The sequence below is a fragment of the Calidris pugnax genome, unplaced genomic scaffold (assembly GCF_001431845.1).
Source record: "Calidris pugnax isolate Ruff unplaced genomic scaffold, ASM143184v1 scaffold22, whole genome shotgun sequence".
Taxonomy (NCBI): Eukaryota; Metazoa; Chordata; class Aves; order Charadriiformes; family Scolopacidae; genus Calidris; species Calidris pugnax.
The window spans coordinates 551,123-577,636 of NW_015090763.1; the positions used below are offsets into that span (position 1 = coordinate 551,123).

A 26,514-nucleotide genomic window follows, 5' to 3' on the forward strand; every position below is an offset into this window, starting at 1 on the left:
GGAAGCTGGTGAGCTCAAGTTGGTGGGCGCTGCGAGGAAGGGGTTTCCACCACCCCCAGAAGGAACAAGGGCCATAAGGGTTATGGGGTGCCCAGGACAGTTTCTGTCCGCCCAGGGAACAGAGCCTCTGAGGAACCGGTACAACAGAGAAGTTCTACCAGAAGGTGACCATACTTACTCTTTGGCCAACGAGGCCTTGCTCTCCAGGGACTCCCAACTGGCCAGGGTCACCCTACAAAGAAGGAACCATGACATGGAGACAAGCTGTTTACTGACGGTGAGTAAGCATGAAGCACTTCCCATCGCACCCCTCATTTTGACTTTTTCTTTCCTTTTCCAACACAAACACCTTCACTTCAGGAGAACAACCTGAATCTTTGATGGCACCAAAACGAATGAACTGAAGTTGCCTGGAGCTGGCAAACAAATGGATCTTGGCGACGGGCTGCGAGGTTGCTCTGGGGGTACAATGGCCACAGGGCAGCTACCTCCCATGTGTGACCATCCAAAGTAACTGCTTTGCAAGGAGGATTGCTCAGGAAATGGTTTGATGCATTTATCTCATCCTGCAGTACAGTTGCAGAGGCAGGAGAAAAATGTTTGATGCATTTATCTCATCCTGCAGTACATTGGTCTGCAAGTGATGACTGCCCAGAGCAACCCCAGTCTGTCCCAGCACATCCCAGCTTCGGAGAAGGAGCAGTGTGGGACTCTCATTCTCTGACCCCCTCAGCAAGGATGGGTTAAAGGGGTGTTTGTGCAAACCACCGTGTCCTGTTCCTGAGGAGGGCAGCCAGGAGCACGGGAGCTCAAACACTCGTGCAGTATCAGGACGCCAAAGACACGGTAGCTCCAGTGAAGTGTCAGAAGATTTGCCAAGGAAAACATGGCAAAGGACGGAGCTGGGGGTGGGGAGGGAAGAACAGCAAAGAGGAAATTGCATTTAATCCCCACACAGAGTCCGTTCAAAAGCTCTCCACACAGGAGCGAACCTTCAAACCAAGCGGAAAGGGGGTTAGGATAAAATAAAACCCCCTCTGAGCTGCTCAGCACAGGGATCTTATTCAAACAAAGAGATGGTTTTTATAGGCCTTTCCATGGGGACAAGAAGGTGCATTCATGGCTCTGGAGCAGAGCACCCTTCCCCCATAACCATTAGAAGAGTTCAGTCCCCACAGAGCTGAGGCTTGGAAACTGTGGCAGGACCTTGTCTGAGGGTATTTTTAAGTTTGGGACCTTGCTAAGACTCTTGTTGTTTCAGATTAGAAGCTGCCTGGATCTCTGGGTCTCAAGGACTCCCTTCTCCACTCGGGTTTTTGATCTGCAAAAGAGTTGAGCTTCATTTCCAAGGCCCTTCACAGGCAGAACACCCCTGGGATGGTCTCCCCAGCACTGACCGCCTTCTCCTTGGGACGGGGCTCAGGGATTTGTCACCAAGGGCTTAAAGTTAACCTGATTTTATTTTTTAAACTTTATCTTTTGTTAAATACGCTGGCTGCTTTGGCTGCTGGAGGGTGAAGCTGCAACATCAGCCAGTCCTGCAGGAACAGACGTTGCTATTATCTCCCTGGTCAGACAGAGAAACTGCACTAAGGGCTTTTCTTACCTTCATGCCAGGTTCACCTGCAAGGCCAGGTTGTCCCATTGAGCCAGGCGGTCCCTGGGAAAAAAAAAAAAAAAAAAAAGATAATGAAAAAACCCATTGTACCTAAGCAGAAAGCAAGATCAAAGCCATAATTCCTTTAGCAGAGCCCTCCTGGGACAGAGGAGCCCTGGTTGCAATGTAATTACCTCCCCAGAGCTGGCTCAGGGTACACAGCATCAAAGAAGCCCGGTGCCCCTGTGTGCCTGGTTCCTGGGAGGGCTGTGCTCATCTCTCACGCCTCCCCAGCCCCACAGCAGCCCCCCAGTCTCCTCTGAAGCCCTTCACGAGGGTCCAGCAAGTTGGCTGATACAGTGGATAAGAAAAATGCTCAGCTGTGCTCTTGCTCCCTGCTTCCTGCAGCCCCCCCTTCTCCGTTACCGCTGGTGTGAGCCCGTTTCCAGTGCCACCAGCCTCATTTTTCTTGGGGTTAAGTGTTAAGGCAGCCGCAGGGTTTGCAGGAGCAGTGAATTACCCCAAAGGACACAGCTTCCAACTGAGCCATTGGCCCCACTGCCCCGAAGAAGCAGGAGCACACTGGTGCTGCCAGCTCCAGGACAGTGAAAGGGAGCCAAGAGCAGCGAGGTTACACCAAGCCCTTCAGCACAAACCTTGGCCAGATCAGCCTTGACACCCATCACCCTCTTTCTCTGGCTGTAATGGGCCAGTAAACATCCTAAGGGCAACAACTGGGCTCAGATCAGAAATCCACGGCCCAGGGCTCTCCCAGGCTGTATGAGCTGAAAGAAAGGGCCTGGCAGATGGGATAACATGGCCCTGTCTGAGCATAGACCCTGGTAGAGGGGCTTGGCATCCCTCAGAGAGCTGAAAATGAGTGTCCGACTTGGAAAACTCTGGGAAGTAAGGCAGAAAGAGGAAAGATGAGAGAACGACCTTGCAAACTATTAGTGCGTGTCCAGCTGCCACGTGCAGCCTTGCCATAGAGGGATCACGTTCGTTAGACACCTTTAGCACCAGGATCAACTAGGACCTTTAATGTTTGTACATTTGCTAGTACCTCTGGGGAGCACAGGGATGAGAATCTGTAAAACAAGCCCCAAGATGGGACAGCAAAGCTTGTCTTTAAAGGATTTGAGTGGTTTATTTACTTATGATACTTGTTTTCCGGACAACAATCTCCCTTCTCTTTACAGTTAGGAATAAAGGAAAAAAAGAGCACATAGTCAAGGGAGCTCTCGGCTGCCCAGGGAATAAAGCCAGCTCCTGGCTTGCTGAAATGGATTCAAGCAGAGGAGGGAGCAGGGCGCATGTTGGGTTTATGAACAAATGGTCAAGTCACGCAATGAGAAAATTCAAGCTCCAATGAAAGCAAAACTCCTGCTTTGGTTTCTCCAGAGGTGCCAGTGCAGAGAAAGGCTCCTGGAAGAGTCACAGATTTGAATAAAGCTCTGTACTTTCTTGGTTGGCAACGTCCAGAGTTGCTCGGTAGCAGCTTTCCAGATCTCCAGTGTGGTTTACCACGCTGAGAGCTCACTCCATCCAGTCTAACAGCCATGAGAATGGAAACTTGCATGACTCATGCACTTTGCAGTAGACTGCATTAAAAGCCACCTTCACTGCTGTTTTCACAACCAGAGCGAAACATCACGTCTATATTACAGCTCAGGACCTACAGAAAGGAGCTACCCAAGGGGAAATGGCACATCTGGTACACACAGCCAAGACTATAATACTTCAAGGGGAGCAAAATCAAGCCAAGACTGCAGACGAGTTAGAGGGAAACCATGGAGGCATCTCCTGCACTCCATCGGGGCACTGTTTGGCAACTGCTGCTGCTTTGGTTATGGTGTGTTTGTGCCACTGCTTCATGGCAACGGCAACCCAAAAGCAGAGTCAGCAGCAAAGGCATTTCTCTGAGCTTCCTCCACCAGCTGCAGGGCTGGGATGGCCATAGCCATCCAGGCAGGCTGACAAACCCCTGTCTTGTCAGCAACAGCACCGGTGAGGGGGAAAGAAAAGACCAGTTTTCAGTTTGAATTGTTACTGTATTTGGTCCCTGGACTCTGCACCCTGGTGCAGGAAGGTGGTCCCTGCTGTGGTCGTAGAGCCAGGTCTGGGACATGCTGGATAGTGTGGTCAGCTTGGGAAAGTTTCTTGTTTTGTGAAGACGGGTCTCCACATCTACCGACTGGGTGTCTATGGGCGGTGGTGAAAATGATGCTCGAATTTCTGATTTTCACTGTTCACTTTGGAAGTCGACTTTCAGACCTGAGGGAAATCCTTCCTGCTTGTGTCCCACGTGTGGAAGGATGCGCCCCTGCACATTTGCTCCTCCCTCAGTCCTGCTATTCCCAATGCAATGGTAAAACGAATAGGAGCAAAGATCACACCTACCTTATGCCCGATTTCTCCCAAAGGCCCAGGTGGCCCCTGTGGTCCTTGTGGACCCTGAAAAACAGAGACACAAAGCTCTTTTCATACAACTGTTTTAATTTCTGAAGGGCCATCACTTCAATAGCCTGTAAGATAAAACACCAGTTCCCTCCCACATCATGGTGAGCTATGCAGCACACAAGAGATGGCCAGTGAGATGGAGAGGCCAGCAATGGGTGTGCTGAGGCACCTTAGCAGGCCAACAACAGCTCAGAAGGCCCTTCATCTTCCTGGCTCCCACTTAGAGCAACTCAGTTGGCAACCTGAAAATGCCTGGTTTACCCTCTCCCTTCACAGTCCAGGTCAGTCCCCACAGACACAGAGAGCAGACAATGACCCCTCTCTTCCTGCTTCAGTGGTCCTGTTTGCCCTCCTTGAGGTCTATGTCTTCACCTGTCATCTCCAAGTGCCTTTCCCAAAACTGTGGGCTCAGTTCTGACACCATCAGCCTCCTCCCAGGTCTCCCCCTTCAGCTCTACCAGCCCAGCCCAGCTCCTCCCATTTCATCTGACCCTGTCCCAGACCCAGCCTTGCTCTTCTTCTCCCTTTTCCCTTCTGAAATCCAGCCCAGGCTGTATCCTACACTCTCCCCAGTTGTTCCATGGCTCCCTTTTCCTTTCCAGGGGTTTGACCTTGTCTTTCCTCATGCCTCCTAGGACTCTAGCCAAATCTTTCACATCTCTGACCATGCTGGAGTTGGCAAGGACAGAGAAGCTGGAAATAGGAAAGAGTGGTGAGGAACAGACAGAGAGAGAAAGAAATGAAGTGTCTGTATATGTGCAAACAAAGACAGATGAAGAGAGAATGATAAGACACTTGCCGGGTCGCCTGGAGCCCCTTTTGCTCCTGGAGGTCCAGAAGGTCCTTGGATACCCTAGAAAAATTAAAAACACTGAGGTCAGCCCCAACCCCATAGCAATTTTTCATGCTTCTCGGCAGCAACGTACATCTGAAACACTCCAGTAAAAGGAGTGGAGAGGTGGCCCCATAAGTGTGAGACACTGGCCAAGTTCTTTCTCCTGGACCAGGACACAGAACTTACAGATTTGAGTGAAACTGAGGTTATGAAAGGAAGCATAAGGGATGGACACTTACTGGGAAGCCACGTGCTCCTGTCTCCCCAGTCTCACCCATCTTCCCCTGTGAACACACAGTTACAGCGATCAGGAGCTGGGAACGTACTGAGACACCTGCAGTGCTTGGGCCAGGAGAAGCTGCAGCTCCCTGGGCACTGGTGAAGGTGTGGGGACCCCCCCAGGGACTGACACCATGCCCGGCTTGGCCAGCAGTGGCTCTCACAGAGGACATACCTGCAGCCCATCTGGCCCCAGCTTGCCTGGCTCCCCTGGTCGGCCCTGCAAAGTAAAAAGACAAAGACACATTGGCAGAAGCACAAATTATTGGTGATGGTCTTCTGCCCCAGCCCACCTGCTCTTGCGTTTTTGTGCATCAAATATCCCCTCCAGTTCCCTTCAGCTTTTGAGAGGCCAAAAGCCCAGCACCCTGCCCCGAGGAACACTTCCATAAGCAGTGAGTGTGGGCGAGGGCTGCATGAACTAAGGTTTTTTCAGAAAACGCTGCTTTGGAGCAAGTTAGGATTCTCAGGAGACTCAGCACAGCCCCATCTGGAAGGGCGTGAAATAAGGGAGGGTCCCTATCCAAACTGCATTCTCAGGGCCACGTGTGCCGTGCAGGGGATGGAGTCTGTGGTGTTCAGCAGTAGGACAAGGGTCCAGCTCTGCCCCACTACCCTCACATCAGGCTGCTGCCAAAGGGAGAAACTCTCACCCCTCTCAAAGCCTGTCATGGAGCAGGCTCCTCTTGGACGAGGCTCTGATCAGGCAGGGTATCTGCCAGACTGTCCTTGCACCAGGTGTCTCCTACCCTTTTGTTTTTATACTCCTGTCCTGACCTAATTAACATGAAGTGCATCAGAACAGATATGTGTTCCCTTAGGCTGTATTTTACCAGTCATGTTAAACTGCTCTAATTTTTCTACTAAGTTCAGGTGTAACAGTCGAGCGCACTCACTGCCAGTTACAGTTACTCCCATTCCTGTGAGGGACCCTACTATTATTTCAGCAGAAGCCCTTTCAAGTTTGTGGATTGCCTCTGTGTCCAGGACCTCAAATCCCAGCTGCAATGGCCCTGATGCCTGAATTGGACAGATTTTACCCCGGCTGAACGAAACACTCATCCCTGCCAACTGATCCTCATGGAGTGATTGAATATCGCCTGTTCCTCGAGGAGAATGTGACCCTGATCCTGCCCAGAGCATTTCACAACACAGCTAAGAGCAGCCTTGGCCAATGTGGCCATCCACTGGCACTCACCTTAACACCTCGTGACCCCGGCTCGCCTACTGGTCCATCAGGCCCTCTGGCACCCTGGAAACAGGCAAAAGAGAGGCAAAAATAAGAATACCGAGTATATGTCTCACTGGAAAAAACAGCAGTCACTCTAGCTTTGGCCACCAGGAAATTCCATGAGATCAGTCCTGGCTAAGCCAACCTGTACCTGGTGGGGTTGAGCATAGACAGGAGCTTGGAGCCCAGGACTCAACAGATCCCTTTCTGCATTTTGTTACTTCATTTCTCACCATTTACCAGCACACAGCACCAAAATATTTTTTATTCCTATTAAACCAAGTCCCAACCACAAACCAAAGCCGAACAGTCTTATTTTCAGACAACGGGTACATCACCAGGGTTTTGCAACACGTGGACTTGCAGTTCTAACCTTATTGACATCAAACCTCTTCCTTCCTCGAAACCCCGCTTTTCCAACTGCCCCTGCCCTTAACCCTGGGTGTACCACAGTGTCTGATGACTGCAATCAAGGCAATATAGCTACAAAATATACAGAAGCACACAAGTCCCCATCATATAGTATCTTCAAGGCTGTCCTGAGCCCCAAACTGCTCCCAAAGAGCAGGGTATATTTGCTGGCAGCTGAACTCCAAGCCTTCAGTTACAGTTACCTGCTATTTAAAGAACTGGCTGCTGTTAAGCATCAGGCAGGTGCTCATGCATATGGATGCTGGCAGGTCTGGTCCTGCACCTGGCATCTGCTCCTGGGCGTGCACATGGAGGAGGCACGAGGACCTCAGGAGGTACATGGGGCACGCTCATGGCACATATGAGAGCCCAGACAGGGAGAGATCCTGGAAGTGATTAGCTAAAATTGAACAGCTCATGGTAGGGCCCGGGTATCCTCAAGGAAGAGGTGTCCATCTTCTTCCAGAGGGCTCTAGGTGAGGAGGGCACTGGCCTCAAATTGGAGACAACTGAGATCTAGTTTTCAAGCTAAACTCAGAAAAGCTGAATGTACAGCCCTCTGCACCATTCGAACCCCAGAAACCAGTGTGTCACACGGACAGAGAACAAACAGAGCTGTGGTCAGGGAAAATAAAACAGTAAAAAAAAAAGGGCATATCAAGAGACTCTATTAACGCACGTCATGTTCATAATCAGGCCGTGAGCTCAGTTGGGACTCTTAGGCGTTACTGCAATATAAATAATAAATAAAAACACAGAGTGGTGCTAGAATGTAGTGGTAAGAGGAATCCTGAGAGCGGGCCAACGCGGAAATAGAGAAAACAGGAGCCAACGTGCTTAATCGGGATGCAAACCCAGTGCCAAAAGTAATAACAGGGCTGGGGAGCCAACGCGTTAGAAAAGCAACTCCAGTATGACAGGCAAGAGAGAGAGACTCACAAAGACAGGCAGTGTAACGGCAGAAGATGTATAGGAAACTTAGCCAAATTATTACAGCAGACAAACATTGTCAATATAAAATAATGCAAAAGCTTCTACTGCGCTTGGCAAGACCCTGTGCCGCTGAGCGTACCAGAGATTAAATAACCAAAAGCCTGTATTGCACGCCAGTAAGACAGAGCTCTAAAGAATGCTCAGCCCGGTCCCCAGGACAGAGGGACAGAGAAGGACTGTGCACCAGATGGGGACCCCACAACCAAACGGGGTGGTTCACAGGTCGGTGCTTCGCCGCACTAATGTAACGGCAGCTCTTTCCAGCCCTGCACCACAAGTGCCCCAGCTCATGCTGGCCACTAGATCAGAGAGAAGAAAAGACCAAAAGTTTTATTAATCCATGTCCCCATAAACCTCAAAGCACAGTGACATAAACCAGAAGGTCATTGAAAGGCATTGGTACTGACAGCCGAAGCCAGACAGCGCTGTAGGTTGGAGCAGTGGGAGAGCGGGGCTTGGAAGCATCTGGGGAGCTGCGTGGGGTGATGGGGACACCCAGAAACCCAGCAAATTACACAGACCTGCCCTGGGCTGGGTACTGGGATGCCCGGAGAGAAGGGAGGTGTCAGCCTGTGCATGGCACTGGCACCCTGGGAAAGCACCTTGCCACCCAGCTTCCCTTCCCTCCTGGAAAACAAGCTGTTCCCCTCCTCTTTGAGCAGCCATGCAGTAATTTTGTGCAATTACATCTTTACTACCTGAGATGAGAGGGTTTCCTGCTTCTGAAGAAGTGCTGAGGGGAAAGATTCAGTAGCTCAGCCCTGGTGTTAGAGAAGGAGGGAGCAGGGATCAGAGGCAAGTGGGACAAGGAAAAAGCAGTGATGACCGAGGTTAGAGGTCTTCATTCCTGGACAGATGCTGCTGGGGAAGGAAAGTGGGATGTGTTTGGCCCCTCTAGGCCCATCTTCTGTAACTTGTCCTGCCCTGTCCAGCCCCTTTGCCAGTGCTGGGCTGTTCAGAGCTGCGTGGAGGCCATTGGGTACCCTCAGCCCTCACTCAGCTCTGCAGCACAGGCAGCGATGGCTGTGGTTCGGCTGGGGAAGTGTTTACAATATCCTCGTTTCTTCCAGCAGAGCCCTGTCACCAGCAGCACAGGACCTGCCGGGGCAATCTCACTTCACAGCAGTCACCTGCCTAATCCCATCACAGCACATCTCATCGGCATCTGACCTAAAGAAGGAGAAAGTGACCCTGTGTTTGCAAATGCATGTGGCAAGCTTCATCTTCTCCAGCCTCCTGGGCTGAAACCCGGGATAAAGGCTTCCCTTAATTCGCCCTGACAGGAAAGGCTACATTTAGTCAATTAGTTAAATCTTTAAAACTCTCTTTTACTGACAACGCCGGTTAGAGATGAGTGAGTGAGGTCCTGGCAGCTCTCCAGGGAGCATCCCATGCCAAACGCCGCGAGGCACAGCACGGTGCCTTTCCCCTGCAGACCTGGCTTGGCCTTGCAGGCAGGGCTGAGTGTGGCTCCCCGGGCTCCCCTTGGACCTTCAGTGCTTCAAAATTCACTGAACAGCCAGGAATGCTCACCCCGAGCACGGCAGGGCAGAGAGACCACGGCGAGTGTGTAGAGAGGCACCTCAAGGAACAACCTCCTAAGGGCATATGAAGCACGGACCCATCCTAAGAATGAGGGTGCACTGAAAGGCACAGATTTATCACCATTGTCAGCCTCTCTAGGAGCCCATGAAACAGAGAAGGAAGCTTTTCTTTAGTCTGTGTCAGTATTTATATGGCAGTACACAGGAGAGGTCCTGCTGGGCCAGGGCTGTACAAACAGTGCAAGCTCCAAGGAGCTTTACAATGTAAACAGGAAAAAAAGGAGGGTTAAATGGAGATGTGTCCACTCCACTGCACACAGGCAGCCAAGGCAGAGGGACATACAGGCTTACGGCTGGTGGAGCATTTGTAAACCTGGTCCACTCTTTGACCCGAAGCCAGTTGGGCACGAACAGGAGGCTCAAAAGCATTACTCTGTCCATCCCAAAGCAGCTCAGCCAAGGTCACGCAGGGGGTCACAGCACAGGGATGGGCCTGGGCAGGCCCCCTGAAGCACCTGAGCCACAAGACCCAGCGTCATCACTCGCTGCTACCTCAACAGATGAGTTTCCCCTTTTCATTTTTGGTGTCAGGGAAGAGGAGCCGAATTGGCACTGAGTAGGAAATCACAGCTCTGAGACCTCGTGTCAAACGCGGATGCTCCAGCTGCAGCAAGTCACCCCTGCGCTGAGGTCCTGGCTCTCCGCAGGCAGCAACAGACACAGGGCTGGGCAGAGCCCAGCATTTTCAAATTCTAGTTTCAGTGTCTCACATGGGCAGATTTCTCACTGCAATAATCCCTTGTAAGTGGGTGGTGGATGTAGTAGAAAGCCAGCACTGAGTCGTTGCACCTGCAGGACACATCCTGCCCCTGTAATCACGAGTTTTGTCAAATGTAGGCTCCAGCAATGGTAGCAAAGCAGGTCATAGAGCTCCATGACCAGTGAGTCCACAGGCCAGGACAGCATTTCCCTCAGAGACATGCAATACTGAGCAGCACTCAGCAATCTATATCAGCAATCCCAGAGAAAACAAAGTATTATGATGTTGGCTAGATATGAACATCGTCAGCTCACAAATGCAGGGGAATTCAGGTCCAGGCTTTGCAACTCAGGTTTATTGCTACTCTGTGTGAGCCAAGAGAGGTACATCCTGCTGCTAGAGGAGAGAGGAACAGAGCTAAATACCCAACAAGGTGTTTCTGCAAAGCAGCGCTGCATTTCCCCCTGTTTAAACTGATACTCAGAGCTCAAAGAGAGACAGTAGCCAGCCTCCGAACAGCAGAAGCATGAACAAGCAGTCAGTAGCTCCTTTCCAGAAATCCAGAGCTTCTTCCTTACCCCTTCATCCAAATATTGATATTTCACTATCACAGTCTGGCCAAATGAAAAGCAAGCAGATGCCTTGACTGAAGCTGAAGGGACACATTGCTGGCCATAGATCTGTAGCTGACTTTTCCTCAAACGCTTCTAATGCTTTTTCAGCCAACTAGAAACATCCCTGGGAGCAAAACAATATACCTCTGCTTTTTCTCCATGAACAACTTCTCAGCTGGGCCTGGAAAAAGCAGCTATTTTCAGATTTGCCTAGATAACACCCCTTTATAAATCCCTAGCATTCTGAAATTCCTGCTGGCAGTGATGCTGCAAAGCATCTTGTCTGTGTAGCAGAGTGAGTGGTCCCCACTGGGGCAGAGCAAAAGGTCCCCGCTGGGGCAGAGTGCTGGGAGAGCAGCTCTACACACCTTATCTCGTCTCTGCAGGCTTCACCTGGGCAATAGTTAAGGCAGGAGCTTGATGAATGAATGGCGCAGTGGAATAGAGAAATATGCTTTGGGATTTGAAAAGCTCCTCTGGCCTGAGCCAGTACCCAGCATCCCCGCCAGCGAGAGGATAAAATGCCAGAAATATTGACGAACACCTTGACCAGAAGAAGGGGGCAAGGTAAGTCACTTCACAGCAGGATTTCAGGGGCAGCCTTGCAATCTGAGCTGCAAAGTCATGGCTGCAGTTGATATCTAGTCTTTTGTAGGGATTCTCAGTCAATACCTGGGCATTTTGACATTGATATCCTTGATAGGGGATGCTGGAGACCACGGGCTTCCCTGCTGTGAGGAGCTGATAAATGCAAAAGCACATTTCTGTTTGAATGAGACAGGGTGAGAGACTTGCTGAATCAGCTGCCTCCAAATTTAAACCTTGATTTGGTTAAATAATTAGGCTTAAACATGTGCATAGCTGTCACTAGCTGAATGTTAAGCACATGTCTAAGCACGACACTGAGGATGGACCCAGGGAAATAAGCCTGGGCTCACAGGTCCATGTTTCTTGTCCTTAGGGAAGAGGAGAGGGGAAACTGTGGAATATTGTTCAGTATCAGTTTGATGGGCTAAACAAAGACTTGGGAAGGAACAATAGCCCTCTCATAACTTAGGAGGAGGTTACAATTTTAAAAGACTTTTTTTTTTTTTTTAAAATTGTGCTTATATCTTCAAAACACAAAAGCTATCGCAACATAAACACAGACCCCAAAAAGTCGCCATTGTTCTTTACAATCAAAACCATATTTGCTATTTACGTTTCCTTCAAAAGCAAAATTGCTTTAATGAAGTATTCACAAACAGAGCTCATGGAATCCACAAACATCTGGCGGAGGCTGCATTCATGTTTCCACTCTGAATTGAATTACGTCCCTTTTGTAAACTAGGACAGACAGAGGGTAATGTCTGAAATTACAATTGGGGGATCATTTCCCCATCCTGAGAAAACCAAGAGCCAGAATAGCAGGACAAACTAAGCAAACAAAGAATACTATGTGCCTGGAATATCTTCTGAGAGTACGAAGAGAAGGAAAATGTGAGAGAGAGATATACAAACCAGAAATCCCGCAGGCAGGAGATCTGCTGGTCCTTACAACACCAACTTTCCAACATCATATTCACTGAAATCTGTAGGATTTCAGAGCGAAGCCCAAACTCCTCCTCTCTGCTGGGGATCTTAGAAAGGATGTAATCAATTCTCTATGGGTTGTATCACCGTGGTGCTCAAAGGCACCAAATCTCCACCATGCCACAAGCCAAGAGGTGTTGAAGGCGGGATCAGTGCAGGACACCAGCAGCAGATCTAGATGCTCAGATCACCCCTTGACCATACTGGTGTCCTTAGGGACATACTGGTGTCCTTAGGGCAACATCAAGACCTTAATGCACCCTCTCCTCTGGGCACTGCCTCCTGTTCTACCTCCACGTTGCACAATTCCTGGGGTCACTTTTTGCAGGGCTCTGTGGCCAGCCAGGACAGAGCCACTGCTGCATTTCTGGTTTTCAAGGCTGGGATGCACTTTGAAGTCTGGGCTTTCTCAGTGGAGAAATGTCCAGGGGGAAGAACTGGCACAGGGTCTGCCAGACACAACATCTGGAGAAGAAATGCAACCCAAGGCCATGAAGCTGAATGTCTCTACCATGCAGTACATCATTTTGAGAAGGGATGGCGCTGGTGGCAGTTGGTGCCCTGCAGGATTTCTCCTCAGGGTTTGGCACCCTCTCTCTGGATCTACCTACACCCAACAGCAGGTCCCTGCTGTGCTGACCAGCCTCCTTTCTGGGGAGCTGAATCCAACTTTGCGCTTGGTTTTACCTCGTGTGATAATAAATATCCCCTTCGTCATTCTTGACAGTACAAGTGGAGCTGGAAACGGCCCGGTCAGCTTTACTCTTCTTGTGGCTTGAGGACTTTGGGCCAATGCAGAAGTAAGAAGCTAAAGAAGATTTATGTGAGTGAATCTTGCTCAACCCAAGAGCCAAACCCACAGCTGCACGCGACTGCCTGCCGTGCGGAGAGGCTCGGAGCCAGGGGACGCGGCTGGCACCCCTGCCTGGCAGCTGGGGGAGGGCAGCCCTGGGTCTCCCCTGTCACAGAGGACATTGAAGACACTGGCAGAAATGTCTGATCCCCTTGGAGGACCCACCTCTCTCAGAGCCTGCAGCTGGCAGCCTGGATCCATTCAGAAGCTGTTTCCCCTTCAGCTCTGCGCTGTAGTTTTACCTTGAGATATTTTCCTCCATCCATTCAAAGCCTCCCGTGAAAGTGCCTCCAGTGTCTCATCCGTCACAATCATGGATGTCCCCAGACAACTCAGTTAATTACTGTTATGTAGCACGGAGAAACCTCGCTCCCCAGGGGATCCTCTGACAGCAGAGCTGGGGAATGAGATCCATGGGCCTTCCCACCAAAGAGCAGAGCAGCAAGGAAGCTGATTTTCCCAGCCACAAGTTAAAAGCTGAATGCTGACATGGATCTGCAGGGCTTGGTGTCCTTCTAGCTCTGCTTTTAAAGCTTAAAGCAGGACCACGGTACATAACTGTGGTTATAAAGCTTTTTAGCTGATTATTCTATTTCTGTTTGCCAGTCCCAGCTATTCAAAGTGAGTATTAGCCCTGGTGTGGGGAAACATACACAACCCTTGGCTGTCCTGAATTCCCCAAGCAGGAGTTGCAGTAGAAGCAGAGAGTGTGGTTGGGTAAAATGTATAGTTTACTCCAGCCTACATCTTTGAAAATGAAACGTGGAAACAGATATTATAAGGTCCTTGGAGGGAGAAATGCAAAGTATGTTGTTGTTGGGGCCTTCAGCAGAGCCCATGTGCGCTCGCTATTAGTACTTTGTAAAGCAGCTGGACAAGGAAAAACAACCCAAAGCGGGGATGCTCCTGCAATAAATGTCCCGTTGAAAAAGAAGAAAGATTGAGGAGCTCAGTGGGACGTGGGCTGGATGTCACAGGCAGGAAAACAAGCAGCTTTGGCAGGTCTAGAGGTCATTCTGCTGTCGGTTGTCACCCAAACAGAGCGGGAAGAACCACACGTGAACTGAGACAGAGCAGGGTAAGATGTGCTTGTAGCCCTGTCACGGGTGCAAGCATTACCCAGTACTAATCTGGGATCTGCTCTTTCCAGGCAAAGGGAGGATTCACACATGCTCTACTGTGTGGTACTGTTATATGTACAGACAAAATCAAGGCCTCATGCTACTGGCTGGAAAAAACCCATGGAAAGACACAAGACACGCTTGTAATTTGCCCTACTGACAACGCAAAACACACCTTTCTCACAACCCTGTGGAATGTTGCCAGAAGTTATTAATCCTGCAAGACTTGAAGACATGGGAAGAGTTGACTGTTCAGCTCCTCGTCAGCTCCATTTCTGTCTGCCTCATCTCTTAATTCTATGTCATGGCACAACATTTCCTGCTTTATCTGCCTCTGGTTAAATCACAACATTTCACATCTCAGCCTCTCTCTCCCTTGGCAGCAAAGGCACCTTTTCTGGTCTTCTACCTGCACCCTTTTCCCCAGCCCAGATACATCTTTGGATGACTAAATCTTCACCATCCTCACCAGAAGTGCCTGTAAACCCTCTTTTAACATTGCAGGTGGTTGGCAAAGACAAGCTGGACCACTTCCATGATCAACTCTACATTGGGACACCCCTCTGCTCATACACATCACTTGCATTTACATTTATATCTGCACCCTTTCCCCCAGCCCAGATACATCTTTGGATGACTAAATCTTCACCATCCTCACCAGAAGTGCCTGTAAACCCTCTTTTAACATTGCAGGTGGTTGGCAAAGACAAGCTGGACCACTTCCATGATCAACTCTACATTGGGACACCCCTCTGCTCATACACATCACTTGCATTTACATCCCTGGTAAGACTTGCTTCAATGACAGCAGAAACATGGTGCTACCCCAATGTGCTGGTCATCTTCACACCCCCAAACCAATCCACCAAGTTACTTTTCCAATGGCTGAAAGAGGAGAGGGATAAAAGCTTGTGGGAAGTGCTTACCCTGCGGCCTTTCATCCCTCTTATCCCTGGTGCACCACGGACTCCTGCCGGACCCTGGAAGGGGAAAAGGGAAAGAGAATGAAGATGGAGGAGGAAGGCAGCAGCTGTGGGTAACATCCCACATCCCTACATGATCTGCAGGGGCCTCAGACACAGACCCCTGACCAGCAGGTTGGTTCATTAAACTCTTGCCAAAGATATTACCATATTTACTTGTCTATAAATGGTCTTTTTTTTTTTTAAAACTCACTGATTGTCTTTGGACTATGAACATTTAGGCCAAGGATCCTGGCTGAGGTTCGTATGCTTAAATATCTGCAGCCTGTTGTTTGTGTGAGTGGTGTGATTTGAAGAGAAGTTGAACATCCAGAATTCCCTCCGAAGCTATTAAAAGCAGCTGTTTCTCAGTATCTGTACAAAAGTAATAATAACCAGGATCTGGTTTTCAGTTGTCCAAATACAAAATCAGACACCTCGTCTTAGGTATCCAAGTTTGACCTTTTCAGCCAAATGCTGATTTTATCTTCAAGTGACTGTTGCCCTGTTAGCACTGCATAAATATTCATCCTGGCAGATAGATGCTAATTTCATTTGGACTGTTGGTGTTGCGGATGTGATCCTGCTCTTCTTACGCTTACAGAAAGGGTTCAGGTTTTCTTTTGACCTGGGTTTATGCACACTCAATTCATTAATGTGCACATAGGAAAAGCAGAAGAAAATTAAACAGCTTCCCCCTCGGTTACAATATTTATCAGTTTCAAAAATTAAAGGATATGTTCAATTCACAGGATGTATTTCTATATAATAGCTTTAAAAACCCATATTTAAAGTCAATGCCTTTGTACTGTTAGAAAAGAAAACCTCAAAATGACACATTCCATTCTGACTCTCTCAAACATTCCACATCAAGTTTTGCTATTTATATATTAATAGTTTTTACCAACTGTCAACCCTGCAAACTCCACCAAGGATTAGAACAGAATTGGACTGTGATCTTCCTACTGCTTGTACCACTGCCACTAATAAAGATATTGCTTTTTGGAACAGAGGTATCTTTCTGCATGGCATGGAAGTTCAGAAAACAAATGCTTAGCTGTTCTCACTCAAGATGGAAAAGTTAGTTGACTGTAACTATATTTGTAATCCCAGTAAATCTCGGTTTTGCTAGTGAGGTCAGTAGTGACTGGCACAGACAAGCAGTAGATGTGTCAGATGCCTGTTTTATAGAGATTTTTATGATAAACACATACTGAAATGAAATTCTTTGTTGGTATTTGGAATATCCTCCTGGAAGTCTCAGCCTAGCCCAAATAGCTTATTAAAATACAAGCACAGAAACATTCGTTGTGATGGCAAAAGTGTTGAGACAGCAACTAGATACCATACTGGGAATTTCAAGGGACTGTTTAGGAGAAGATGAGTGACCTGTAATACACCTATATGGATACGTTATACTCAAAACTGTGTATTAACACAGAAGATGTACCATGATGGTGAGTAGGAAGAGGGAAAAGGAATCCACAAACCTCAGGGAGCTGAAATTAAGGGCAGAGTTTCCTACCATTGACTATACCTTTGCTCCTCATTCCCAATCAGCCTCTGTTGAATTAATGAGCCATCAGAGCTGCTAAGGCTCACTGGAGAGCTTCATCTCAAAGATTTTAACAGTTTAGGACAAACAACAACAGCATGCCTCAGGTCTGGCTTGAAAAGCAAATAATGAGTGTTTTGTGGAGAAACAGTCAGAAACAGCTGGAATTAATGAGCGGGGATTTGATATTAGGGGATTATTTGATTTACTGGCTTTGTGAGGAAGTTTGACTTATTGAATTATGACTTTTTAAAACGCAGTCTTGGAGGAAACATTTTGCTTGGATGAGCTTGTTAGTTATTTGCCTGCAGGAGAACAGGGAACTGAAGGAAGCAGAAGGACCTGGGGACTGTCTCAGCTCCCAGAACTCCACAGAGAGATTTCGGCACCTCCAGACAGAGCCGATGTCTCCACTCATGCTGTTGTCGTCACGCCCCAGTGAACTAAGACAAAACTCAGCCTCAACTAAAGGTAGTAGTCAGTGCACTAGACAGGGCTTCAGGACGGGGAGCTCTTTGCCACAGGGCCAGTGCAGAACCTCCCTCTGCCCAGGATGTTTCCCCGTCCCCCCAAACACCCACAGCATGGAGAAATCAGGGGGCCTCCCTACTGCTCTGGCCATCCCCAAGTCACGCAGCAGCTAACGTGCTGGGAAAGCTGCTAAAAAAGGGACAGCTAGAGATATCCAGCTGCCTTCTAGACTTCTGCCAACAGCAAATGTAAGTGCTGCTCTGAGGAGCCACAGACAGCTCGCTGCTGGAGCTGCAGGCAGCATCATAATCCTGTTATTATAAGGGCCTGTCCAGTGCCACTTTGTGGCTCTTCATGTAGGGACGGGTCACTGCAAGGTGCTGCTTGACCTCAGACCTTATCTTTCCCTCACCTCCATTGACTTGTAACCGTGAAATCTCTCCCCAGGCAGCAGCTGGCTGCAGCTGGAGAGCCCAGAGCATCCCCGAGCATCCTGCAGTGGGCAGAGCTGCCGCTGATCTGGAGGCCAAACCTTTGGCACTGCCCGGGCATTTCACTGCTGTGATCTTCCTCCCAATTAACAACACTGTGGGAATTCACACGCTGAGCAAAATCCATTCCCTGTCCCTGCCCAGGGCTGCCTTTCTGTTGGCTCCAGCAAACGACACGCAGCGGCGTCTGTGCTGCTGGGAGAGCTGGAGCTCCATCTAACCAAGGGCTGTGGGAAACTGGAGCCACATTAAAATCTACCTCCACACCAATTGCACGCTCCAGCCACAGCTGCACGTGTTCCAGAGGAGAGGGCATCTGGGGGCAGCTGCTCTGCTCCCCCTCTCCTTCCACGAGGGATTCTGCAAAAGCATGATGCAGCCCCTGTACTGTACAATGTGACCAGCGCTGCTACCAACAACGGGGTCCTACCAGCAACAGGGTCTCACTCAACATCTTGATCTAGCAAGCTCATGTCCCACTATAAAATTGAGGCTGGGTTGTGAGTTTTGAACCCCTCCGTCAAGGAAATGAGCTACAAGAGATTGGATTAAGCACCAATTACTTTTTTTTTCAGCATCTCTTCTCATGCTGCTCTCCCCCATACCCCATCCCTTTCCCCATATCTCTTGTTCATATTGACCTCAAGTCAACTGGGACACCATTGCTTGACTCAGCTCATGAATGCCTAGGACAGGGGATGCTGATTTTTGGTGTACAGTATTAGAAGGTGGTAATAACCTGTACTTACTGTTGGTCCAGGGATCCCAGGAAAACCCACTCCTCCTGGTGTCCCGGGGTGCCCCTAAAAGGGAAGGAAGAAGAAAATGCCTGGTGTGAATTCTTGGGATCTGCTCAGTCCTTCTTCCTTCAAATGGGAAGACAGGAAAAAAAAGGCATCAGTTGCTTGCAAGGTCAGGCAAGGTTTTTCAGGGTAAAATTGCTCCGGGGCAGACAGAGAAGGCCAGGCTGCCAAAAGCCCAGCTCCAACCTTGCTAGAAATATAAGCAGCCAGATTTTCTCTACAGCCCAGAAGAGAATGGGCTGAATTAATGGGAAAATGTGTCTCTAGATCTTGCATTATGGTACACAGAAGGCAAATGTCAGAGCAAGACAAGATCTTGCTGAGGTCCCCTCTGTTAAAATCCTAAATGGGGATTCCCAAACGGCAGTGCCCAGAGCACAGCAAAACACCATGAGAGTGCTGCCCCAGCAGCCCCACATCCCCAGCTGCTCCTGGCAGCTTGGTGGGATGTGAACAACAGAGGTTTGGAAATCCCTGTTCCTGGATCCCATCTGTTCTGTCACCAGGATGCTTGGAAACAGGCAATTCTTCATGTAGCTCCCAGTTATCTCTACTTGACCCAACAGGTCTTCAGTGCTGGGAAGAGGTTATACCTCGATCCCCAGTCAATGGAATGGCCATCCCCATCCCCACAGAGACAGGAAGAATTTGCAGCTATTCCCATGTAACTAGAAGAGCAGGAGAAGCTGCACCCTTTGCTAGGACAGAGAGAGAGAGAGAGGCAGCAGCAAGAGCGAGAGAATGCAGACTTACTCCTTACCATCGACCCCTTGACTCCTGGAGGGCCTGGGGGTCCCACTGAGCCACGGTCGCCCTAGGAGAGACACATGGGGAAGAGTGAGGACTTTTGTTAACAAGCACTCTGAGCTGGCAGCAACGATGAACTAGAGCAATGAAGCAAGATCAAAGATCAAAAAATTGCAGTCTATGCCATCAAATTTCTACCAAAAAGGTTTCCAGTATAGAATAACCATCACCCTCTTCCAAATACCCATCTTATCAGAGCAGTTAAAGGACTACAGCAAGAATTAACTAATCCTCCATATTGCAAGAGAGAGGACTTTCCTACTGTCATCAAACCACTGAGAAACATGAAACAAGCAATGACCTTCAACTCCAGACAGTGCTAGGACTGGATCCCAGGAGATCTCCAGCCCTTCCCACCCAAGGTATGACATCTCTTCTCTGTTCTGCAGTATCGTAATCCCTACACGTTCTGGCATTTTTAGGACATGGATTTGAAGGCTGTGATGGGGCACTGCTGAAAGCAGGGAATTAAGTTGGAAGAAACCAGAGATGCTGCCGGAATAGATGGCTGGTGTTTTCAGAAGGACACTGTAGGTGTTTTCGGGGGACTCCCTATCCTGGGCCTCATGCTGAGACCACGGTGCAAACAACAAGAATCTGGAGGCCTGTGTTTATGAGGGGTTCAGATCCAGATGCTTCTACGTCCCACCCTAAAGACATCAGCCCTTTTAAAACAAGCCACCATTTGGCATTAAAAAAAGGAACGTACCAAGAAACCACTTATTAATTCCCAAAGTCTTACTCCCACTTGGATGGGGAACATCTCACTTCCCCTGAGTACATCCCCCACAGCTCAGCCAAGAACGGGAGATGAGGTGTAAACCTCCGTGAGCACCACCATGCCCCGTGACAAAGGCAAGTGGAAGACATGGCTCTGGCGACGGGATGTCGACTGCTCCTTTTTGGAGACGGGGAAATTCCCCCCGTGACTGCCTGTACCCTCCCTTGCAGTCCCAGTAACACATTGGGAATTAGGTGTGTTACGTGTGTGTGCTTGGGGGGATGAGGAAGGAGGAGTCAGCAAATGCTGCCAAGTAGTTTACGCCCAAAATCTGACCTACCTTCCAACAGCTAAAGCGTAAGGGGAAATATTTTCTGGGCTCTAAGCAGCTTATTGAAAACAAACCCCGGAGTTTGTGTTGTCACCAGTTGGCCCTTGTAAACCAACGTAAGGATTTATCCCCCCACTCCGAATGCATGGATTTTATTAAGTATGTATTAACTGTATTGTTCTCTTTGATAATCTTTGGATTCTAGTGGCTTCAGTCTTAAGTTTTGCAGCTCTTGGGATGGAGATTGCTGACTCAGCTATGTCTAATGAAAGTGTATTTCCCACTTCATTTAGCTCACAACAGCATAGTAAGCCGTAGGACGCGATGCCAACTGGAGGCCTGGCTGAGCTTTTGTTTTGATGATAGTTACTTCTGTCATTCTTAAGTGTGTCCTGATAGAGAAGAAGCCTGATAGAAATCACAGCTGTGCTGAGGATCTCCTAGAGCAGATTTTTAAAGGACAGCCCAGGTTTGCCTGGACACCAACGTTAACACCATCGTGTTACAGAGTCAATCTGCAAGATCAGGACAACTCATGTGTCAAGGCATTGGCACAGAAGTCACAGAGCCAGATGTGAATTTGCTGGAAGGGGGAAAAAATATAATCTTCCCATGTCTCCTGTATGGCAAACCCCTCATTCCTCATTCAATTCAGGGCTGCAGCTGCCATTGAGACAGCTCACTCAGGCACCTTGGACACATCACAGCCTCTTTATTCCTCTGTTTTCCTTCTGTAAAACGCAGCCCACATCACATCGTTCCTTTTACTTCTAGTCTGCCTTGACAGTTTGGACTAAGCTGGATTCTGCTACTGCCCCACCAGAGACCATCAGTGTGAAGCACTTTCCAGAGGCTGCTGCAGACAAGCAATAAAATGCATTTGCAGCGAACACAGTGTAACTGTCACAGAGTCTTGACATCATTACCCAGAGGACAGGGCTTGAAGTAATAAAAGCGGGCGAGAGAGAACTGATGTGTGGAATGCATCATTTTATCCTCTTTACTATCTTTATGGCTGGACTGTGAATAATTAAAGCACCAATGAAAACCAGCAGTCTGCAACTGAGATACAATGAATGACATAGATGATTTGTCTTTGGAAGCTACCCCTGAATAAAATTTTACACTCTAATAGAAAACAAATTAATGTCCATTTACATTTTTATGGAAAACAAACCCATTTTTCTTCCTGGAAGCAGCATGTATCTGTACTGTACACAAGAGGGCACCAGCCCTTATAAGTGTGCCCAATGCAACCACGGGGCAGCCAGACCAGATGGTCCTCCTCAAACCAGAAAGGAAATATTTGGTCCAGCCCTTGCTCAGACAGGTGGCTGCACTCTGGTACCTTCTCTGCACCTCAGAATTTGCTGAGCCCTCCTGTTCAGTGCAGGCTCAGCCCTGGTTCTGCATGACCCTGGTGGCAACTCAGCATGGGCTTGTGAGCACATCTCTGCACAGATCTATAACCTAAACTCCTTGGACTCCTCTCTTGACCAGGAACATAGGGATGATGGGTTCCTCACTCCCAGAAAAAAAATATAAATAGAACTGACCATTAAATATAAGCTTTCTAGCAGATTATGAATGAATAAAACATAAATTTTCAGAGAATGTTTGACAGCATCTCCTTGGAGGGCAAGAGCATGTTAATTCCTAAATCCAAAGAGGATGACTTTTGCCTGGCCCAAGACTCGCTCAGACACCCTGGATGTGCTGCATTCCCAGCTGGGTGTTGCACTGATATGACAACTTAAATCCCCACAACATTCCTCCCATCCCAGTCTCCCTCATCCTGCAAAAGTTACAGCCACCAATTTGTTGCGAGCACTCTTACCTTTTCTCCCACTATTCCAGGCTCCCCCACTGGACCAATGAAACCCATTAGACCCTGAGGAAAGAGAAAAGCGCCATTAATTTTCAGTTCTATTTGCTGAGAAAGTAAACCATGTCTTTGGTCCACCTCACTGGTTGGAATAGCACAGCATCCCTCGTACAGAGCTCAGTAATTCCTACTGGCTACCAGAGCGGACGGAGTTGCTCCCGGCCATGGGGTCCCAGTCTCCCTCATCCTGCATAAGTTACAGCCACCAATTTGTTGCAAACACTCTTACCTTTTCTCCCACTATTCCAGGCTCCCCCACTGGACCAATGAAACCCATTAGACCCTGAGGAAAGAGAAAAGCGCCATTAATTTTCAGTTCTATTTGCTGAGAAAGTAAACCATGTCTTTGGTCCACCTCACTGGTTGGAATAGCACAGCATCCCTCGTACAGAGCTCAGTAATTCCTACTGGCTACCAGAGCGGACGGAGTTGCTCCCGGCCATGGGAATGTCTAACTCCACAGCTGGTTCTGCTTTAGGCGCCAGCTGGAACAGCAGCACGAGGATCTGCAAGAGCCACAACACACAGTATAGGGGATGAGTTAAGCACGTTTTTAGAAAGGCCGAGTCCATAGCGTGGCTTTGTTTTGCAAGCACTTCCCAAAACATCAGCGCTGCTTCCCCAAGAGCATCGATAGCGGGAGCTCCTGGGTTGTACAGAGCCTGAGAGTTACCATCATTCCAACCACTGCACTGGGTGGACTTCCTCTGGGTTAGGCTGAGCTGCCTCCAACGCTTCTGCAAACTCATTTTGCCCTGGATAGTGTCATGCTGTTGGGATGTCAGTAGGAAATAAAGGTCTGAGTTCCCAGCAGAGGGGCCAGCAGGGCAGCAGATCCATCACACTACTCGGGGACTATCTTGGAAAAACACCCCAGATTAAGTTTAGGATTTGTCAGGGTTTAACAACGTTTGGCATAACGAAGAAACAAACAGAATTGCTTTTAATTAGGAAGACAGGAACAGATGCAATCTCAAACTAAGATTCCTGAGAATTAAAATACAGCAGCCTCCCTGCCAACGTCAGCAGGTTTCTGGCTCTAGAGATGCAAAGGACCGTCCTCGCTCTCTCACTGCCTGATTCTCATGGCCTCGTCCCTGGTCCCAGCAAGGGTCATTGGGAGATAGATATTCAGTTCCTCCAATGAGTCTGTAACTAAAGGGATTAATCTCCTGTTGAAACACTTCATAACCTGCCCGCAGTCAGCATGGGTGGTGTCAAATGAAGCCATGCCCCAGCTTGCTTGATTTTAGTCAACCATCTGATTGGTACTGGGAGGTGGCAGCTGAGCAAGTCTGGGACAGGAGATGGATTCTCCAGTGGCATCACCCTACTCTTCCTCTTTTTAAGAAGAATTTGAAATCTCCAGTTCCTCTACGCGAATACATCTCACCTTTTCACTTGAACATCAGGGAGGTTTTCACTCAAGAAAACGCTCAGCATGAACACACAAGCTGGGAAAACAGCTACACAACAAGGCAACTTCCAGAGCGCGGTTCTCAGAAAAGGGAGAGATTTTCACCCTGTGATCTCCTTTCTGGGGGAACAGCAAGAAAGAAGCAAAAGTTTCCTCTCTGTGCTCCTGCTTCATTGCTTTTTCTCTTCCCAACTGGCCTGACACGCGTGCAGTTCGTGAAGGAGCCCTCTGCATGGCTGTGGCTCTGTTTACATCGGCGCTGATGGTGTAGAGTGATATCCAGCTACAGAGGAGCATCCGGAGCCAACAGAACAGCCTCCTCACAGGTCCTGCAGCTCCTCCCGCCACCAAAAGTCCCTCTCTTTCCACGAAGTTATGCTCATGACGTAAAGCTGTAGCACAAAATAACCAGCCTCATTGCTATTCTCATGTATGGGGGGCTCAGCAGCCCCATTCAGAGCCATGGACCGCAATGTGGGTCACTCTCCAATGACTTTTAGAGGGAACAGCTTCTGAGGATGACTCCAAATGCAGAGAGACTTCATGCATTAACATTCCTTGCATGGTGCAATTAAATGCCATCCTTTGAACATCGCTGGAGACAGAAGCTCCTCGCTGAGGCATGTTGATGGGCTCAACAAAAGCATCTCTCACTCCGACGCTCAGCTGGTTTCGCTCTTGCAGGGAGCAGCCACACATTGTGCTCCAGAGCCCTACAGCCCCTGTCACACTGGTGTTTTGAGCAGCATCCAGGTGAAAAGAGTTTAGGAAAAACTCACGAGAGAAAGTGAAGAGCTCAGTGGGTATGTTGGAGCCTGGAGTTAGACGCTTGCATTAGAAATTCATCCAGAGATGATGTTCCAGGAAATCAGCATCATGGTACTGTGCCATGATGGAAATATGGATTAACCATGGAGAGACAGCTACTCTGCTGTGTCCAAACCTGAAATATTTCCAGTGTAGAAGAGTGTCATTGTGGCCAGGCTGCATGGACAGGACACCCGTGGGATCAGCAGCAGATCACCCAGCGCAGGAGCCAGACGGGGAGCAGGCAAATCTGCAATATCTGCCTGTGCAGGGACACCACTGGGTGGCATTGCTGAAGGCTGCTCATCAATTAGCCTTTCAATCAGACACAAGTGCAGATACTGAGCTGATAACTGTATCCAGTTACTAGAACTTTTCCAGTAGCCCATGGCCACGAAGGTGGCAAATGTTCAGGCAGAGAATGGCAAAGCAGTGAGATGAAGCACGGAAATGCATTGCTAGGCAAAAATAATAAAGCGAGAAAGAATAAATCTGCTCCTTCTTTTCCAATTTTTCAGGAAAACTGCAGAACTCTCTCTTGCTCTCCCTGGGAAGGTGCTTTCTAAGATACTTCTGGGTCAGTCCCTGCAGAAGGACAGAGATCCCTGCTCTCACCCCAAAAAGTCTCTAAGGGATCTGGGTCATGAACCCACACGCTGGCTGTGGGCTGTGCCGCCCGGCCAGCCCCGTGGTGCTCCGCAGATGGTTTGCACGACTGCATTGTGCCAAGCAGACCCCAAACCCACCATCCTCCCGAGACCCCTCTCACTGTCACAGACCTGCTGTTTGTTGTCACAGCTTGGCATGGCCAACGCCGGTGATGGGGTAGAGACAAACATGGTTCCTGCTCCGAGGGTGAACATCAGCATGGAAGGGGGAGTGCAGCCAAAGTTTTCACTCCAAAACCAGGGAAAATCCCGTCTGCACTGGCACATCATGTTTCTGCTCAAGGGAAGATGTCACTGCTCCTCGAGTACCCAGCAAGAGGAGCATCCCGTGGCATGAGAGTGACAGAGTGGGGACCGAAGCGAGGTGGCAGAGCAGGGACCCTGTGACACGGCCAGGCTTCCAGCACAGCAGCTCCGTGGTGCTTGCAGCCAACACCAGAACTTGTAGCTCTGGGCTACACTAAGTAGCGTTGCCGCGTCTGCTCGCAGACACAAATCGAGATAGATATGTCTAGGCAAAATAAATCTCAGTAAATGATTAGGAGTTTAGGAAACAACCGGGGGAGATTGGGTAACAATATTCCTCACCGGCCAAAACGGGATAGACACTAAAGGGAACACAAGCAGCAAAAGATTTAGGTTTTTAAGAATCAGAAAAGCCACCGGTGGCAAATATTAAATCAAAGCAGACGTGAATTGTGGCCATTACACTAAAATGGCTGCAGCATAACATATTTTTCCCAGGTTCCCAGGGTTGAAAAGAAGCCCTGCATCAAACACGACTCCAGGCAGTGTGTGTAATGATGCACGTGAAGTCCCAGCAGCGGTGGCTGCCCGGATAAAGGCCCACAGTGTACAGGAAAGAATGTAAAACATTTATATTAGACGGGGAGTTCAGCGTGTCGCTCATGATTCAGTCTGCTGTATTCCCCAGCCAAGGGCATGGCGGAAAAGGGATGGAGATTGTTAAAAAGTTGCTGGGGGCTTGGGGGGAAGGAAAAGGCAGGGAGGGGGGGATGATTGGTGGGTTGTAATTCCTAACTCCTGTCTGGCTTTCCCCATTTATTGTCCAGCCCTGTCATAATTAAGCCCCCCCCCCGCTCTTGGCTACATCAACAGAGAGCAAGTCAGCAATGAAACCTTGCATAAATCATAGCCCATTGGAGAGAAACAAGCGAAAGGGGAGCCCAGCGTGAGCAGGGTCTCCCAGGGACTGGGCGGCCAGTGGCTCCCAGCAGGAACCGATCCTGGCCTCTCTGTGTTACTGGTTCGCTAGAACTCAAAACAAAACAAACCAGGGACAAAGGACGGGAGGGAGTAAATGTA

At 49.0% G+C, this 26,514-nt stretch overlaps 1 protein-coding gene across 1 annotated transcript in view; it reads right to left on the reverse strand.

Moving 5' to 3' along the window:
• Positions 1-26,514, reverse strand: part of COL27A1 (collagen, type XXVII, alpha 1) — a 175,205-nt gene that overhangs the window by 43,262 nt on the left and 105,429 nt on the right. The window contains exons 25-35 of the mRNA XM_014949542.1: positions 22,526-22,579; positions 19,313-19,366; positions 18,499-18,552; positions 15,197-15,250; positions 6,370-6,423; positions 5,347-5,391; positions 5,132-5,176; positions 4,857-4,910; positions 3,998-4,051; positions 1,607-1,660; positions 179-232 (exon numbers count right to left, since the gene is read on the reverse strand). Coding sequence (XP_014805028.1) covers positions 179-232; positions 1,607-1,660; positions 3,998-4,051; positions 4,857-4,910; positions 5,132-5,176; positions 5,347-5,391; positions 6,370-6,423; positions 15,197-15,250; positions 18,499-18,552; positions 19,313-19,366; positions 22,526-22,579 — 576 coding nt within the window. The remainder of the gene's footprint in view (positions 1-178; positions 233-1,606; positions 1,661-3,997; positions 4,052-4,856; positions 4,911-5,131; positions 5,177-5,346; positions 5,392-6,369; positions 6,424-15,196; positions 15,251-18,498; positions 18,553-19,312; positions 19,367-22,525; positions 22,580-26,514) is intronic.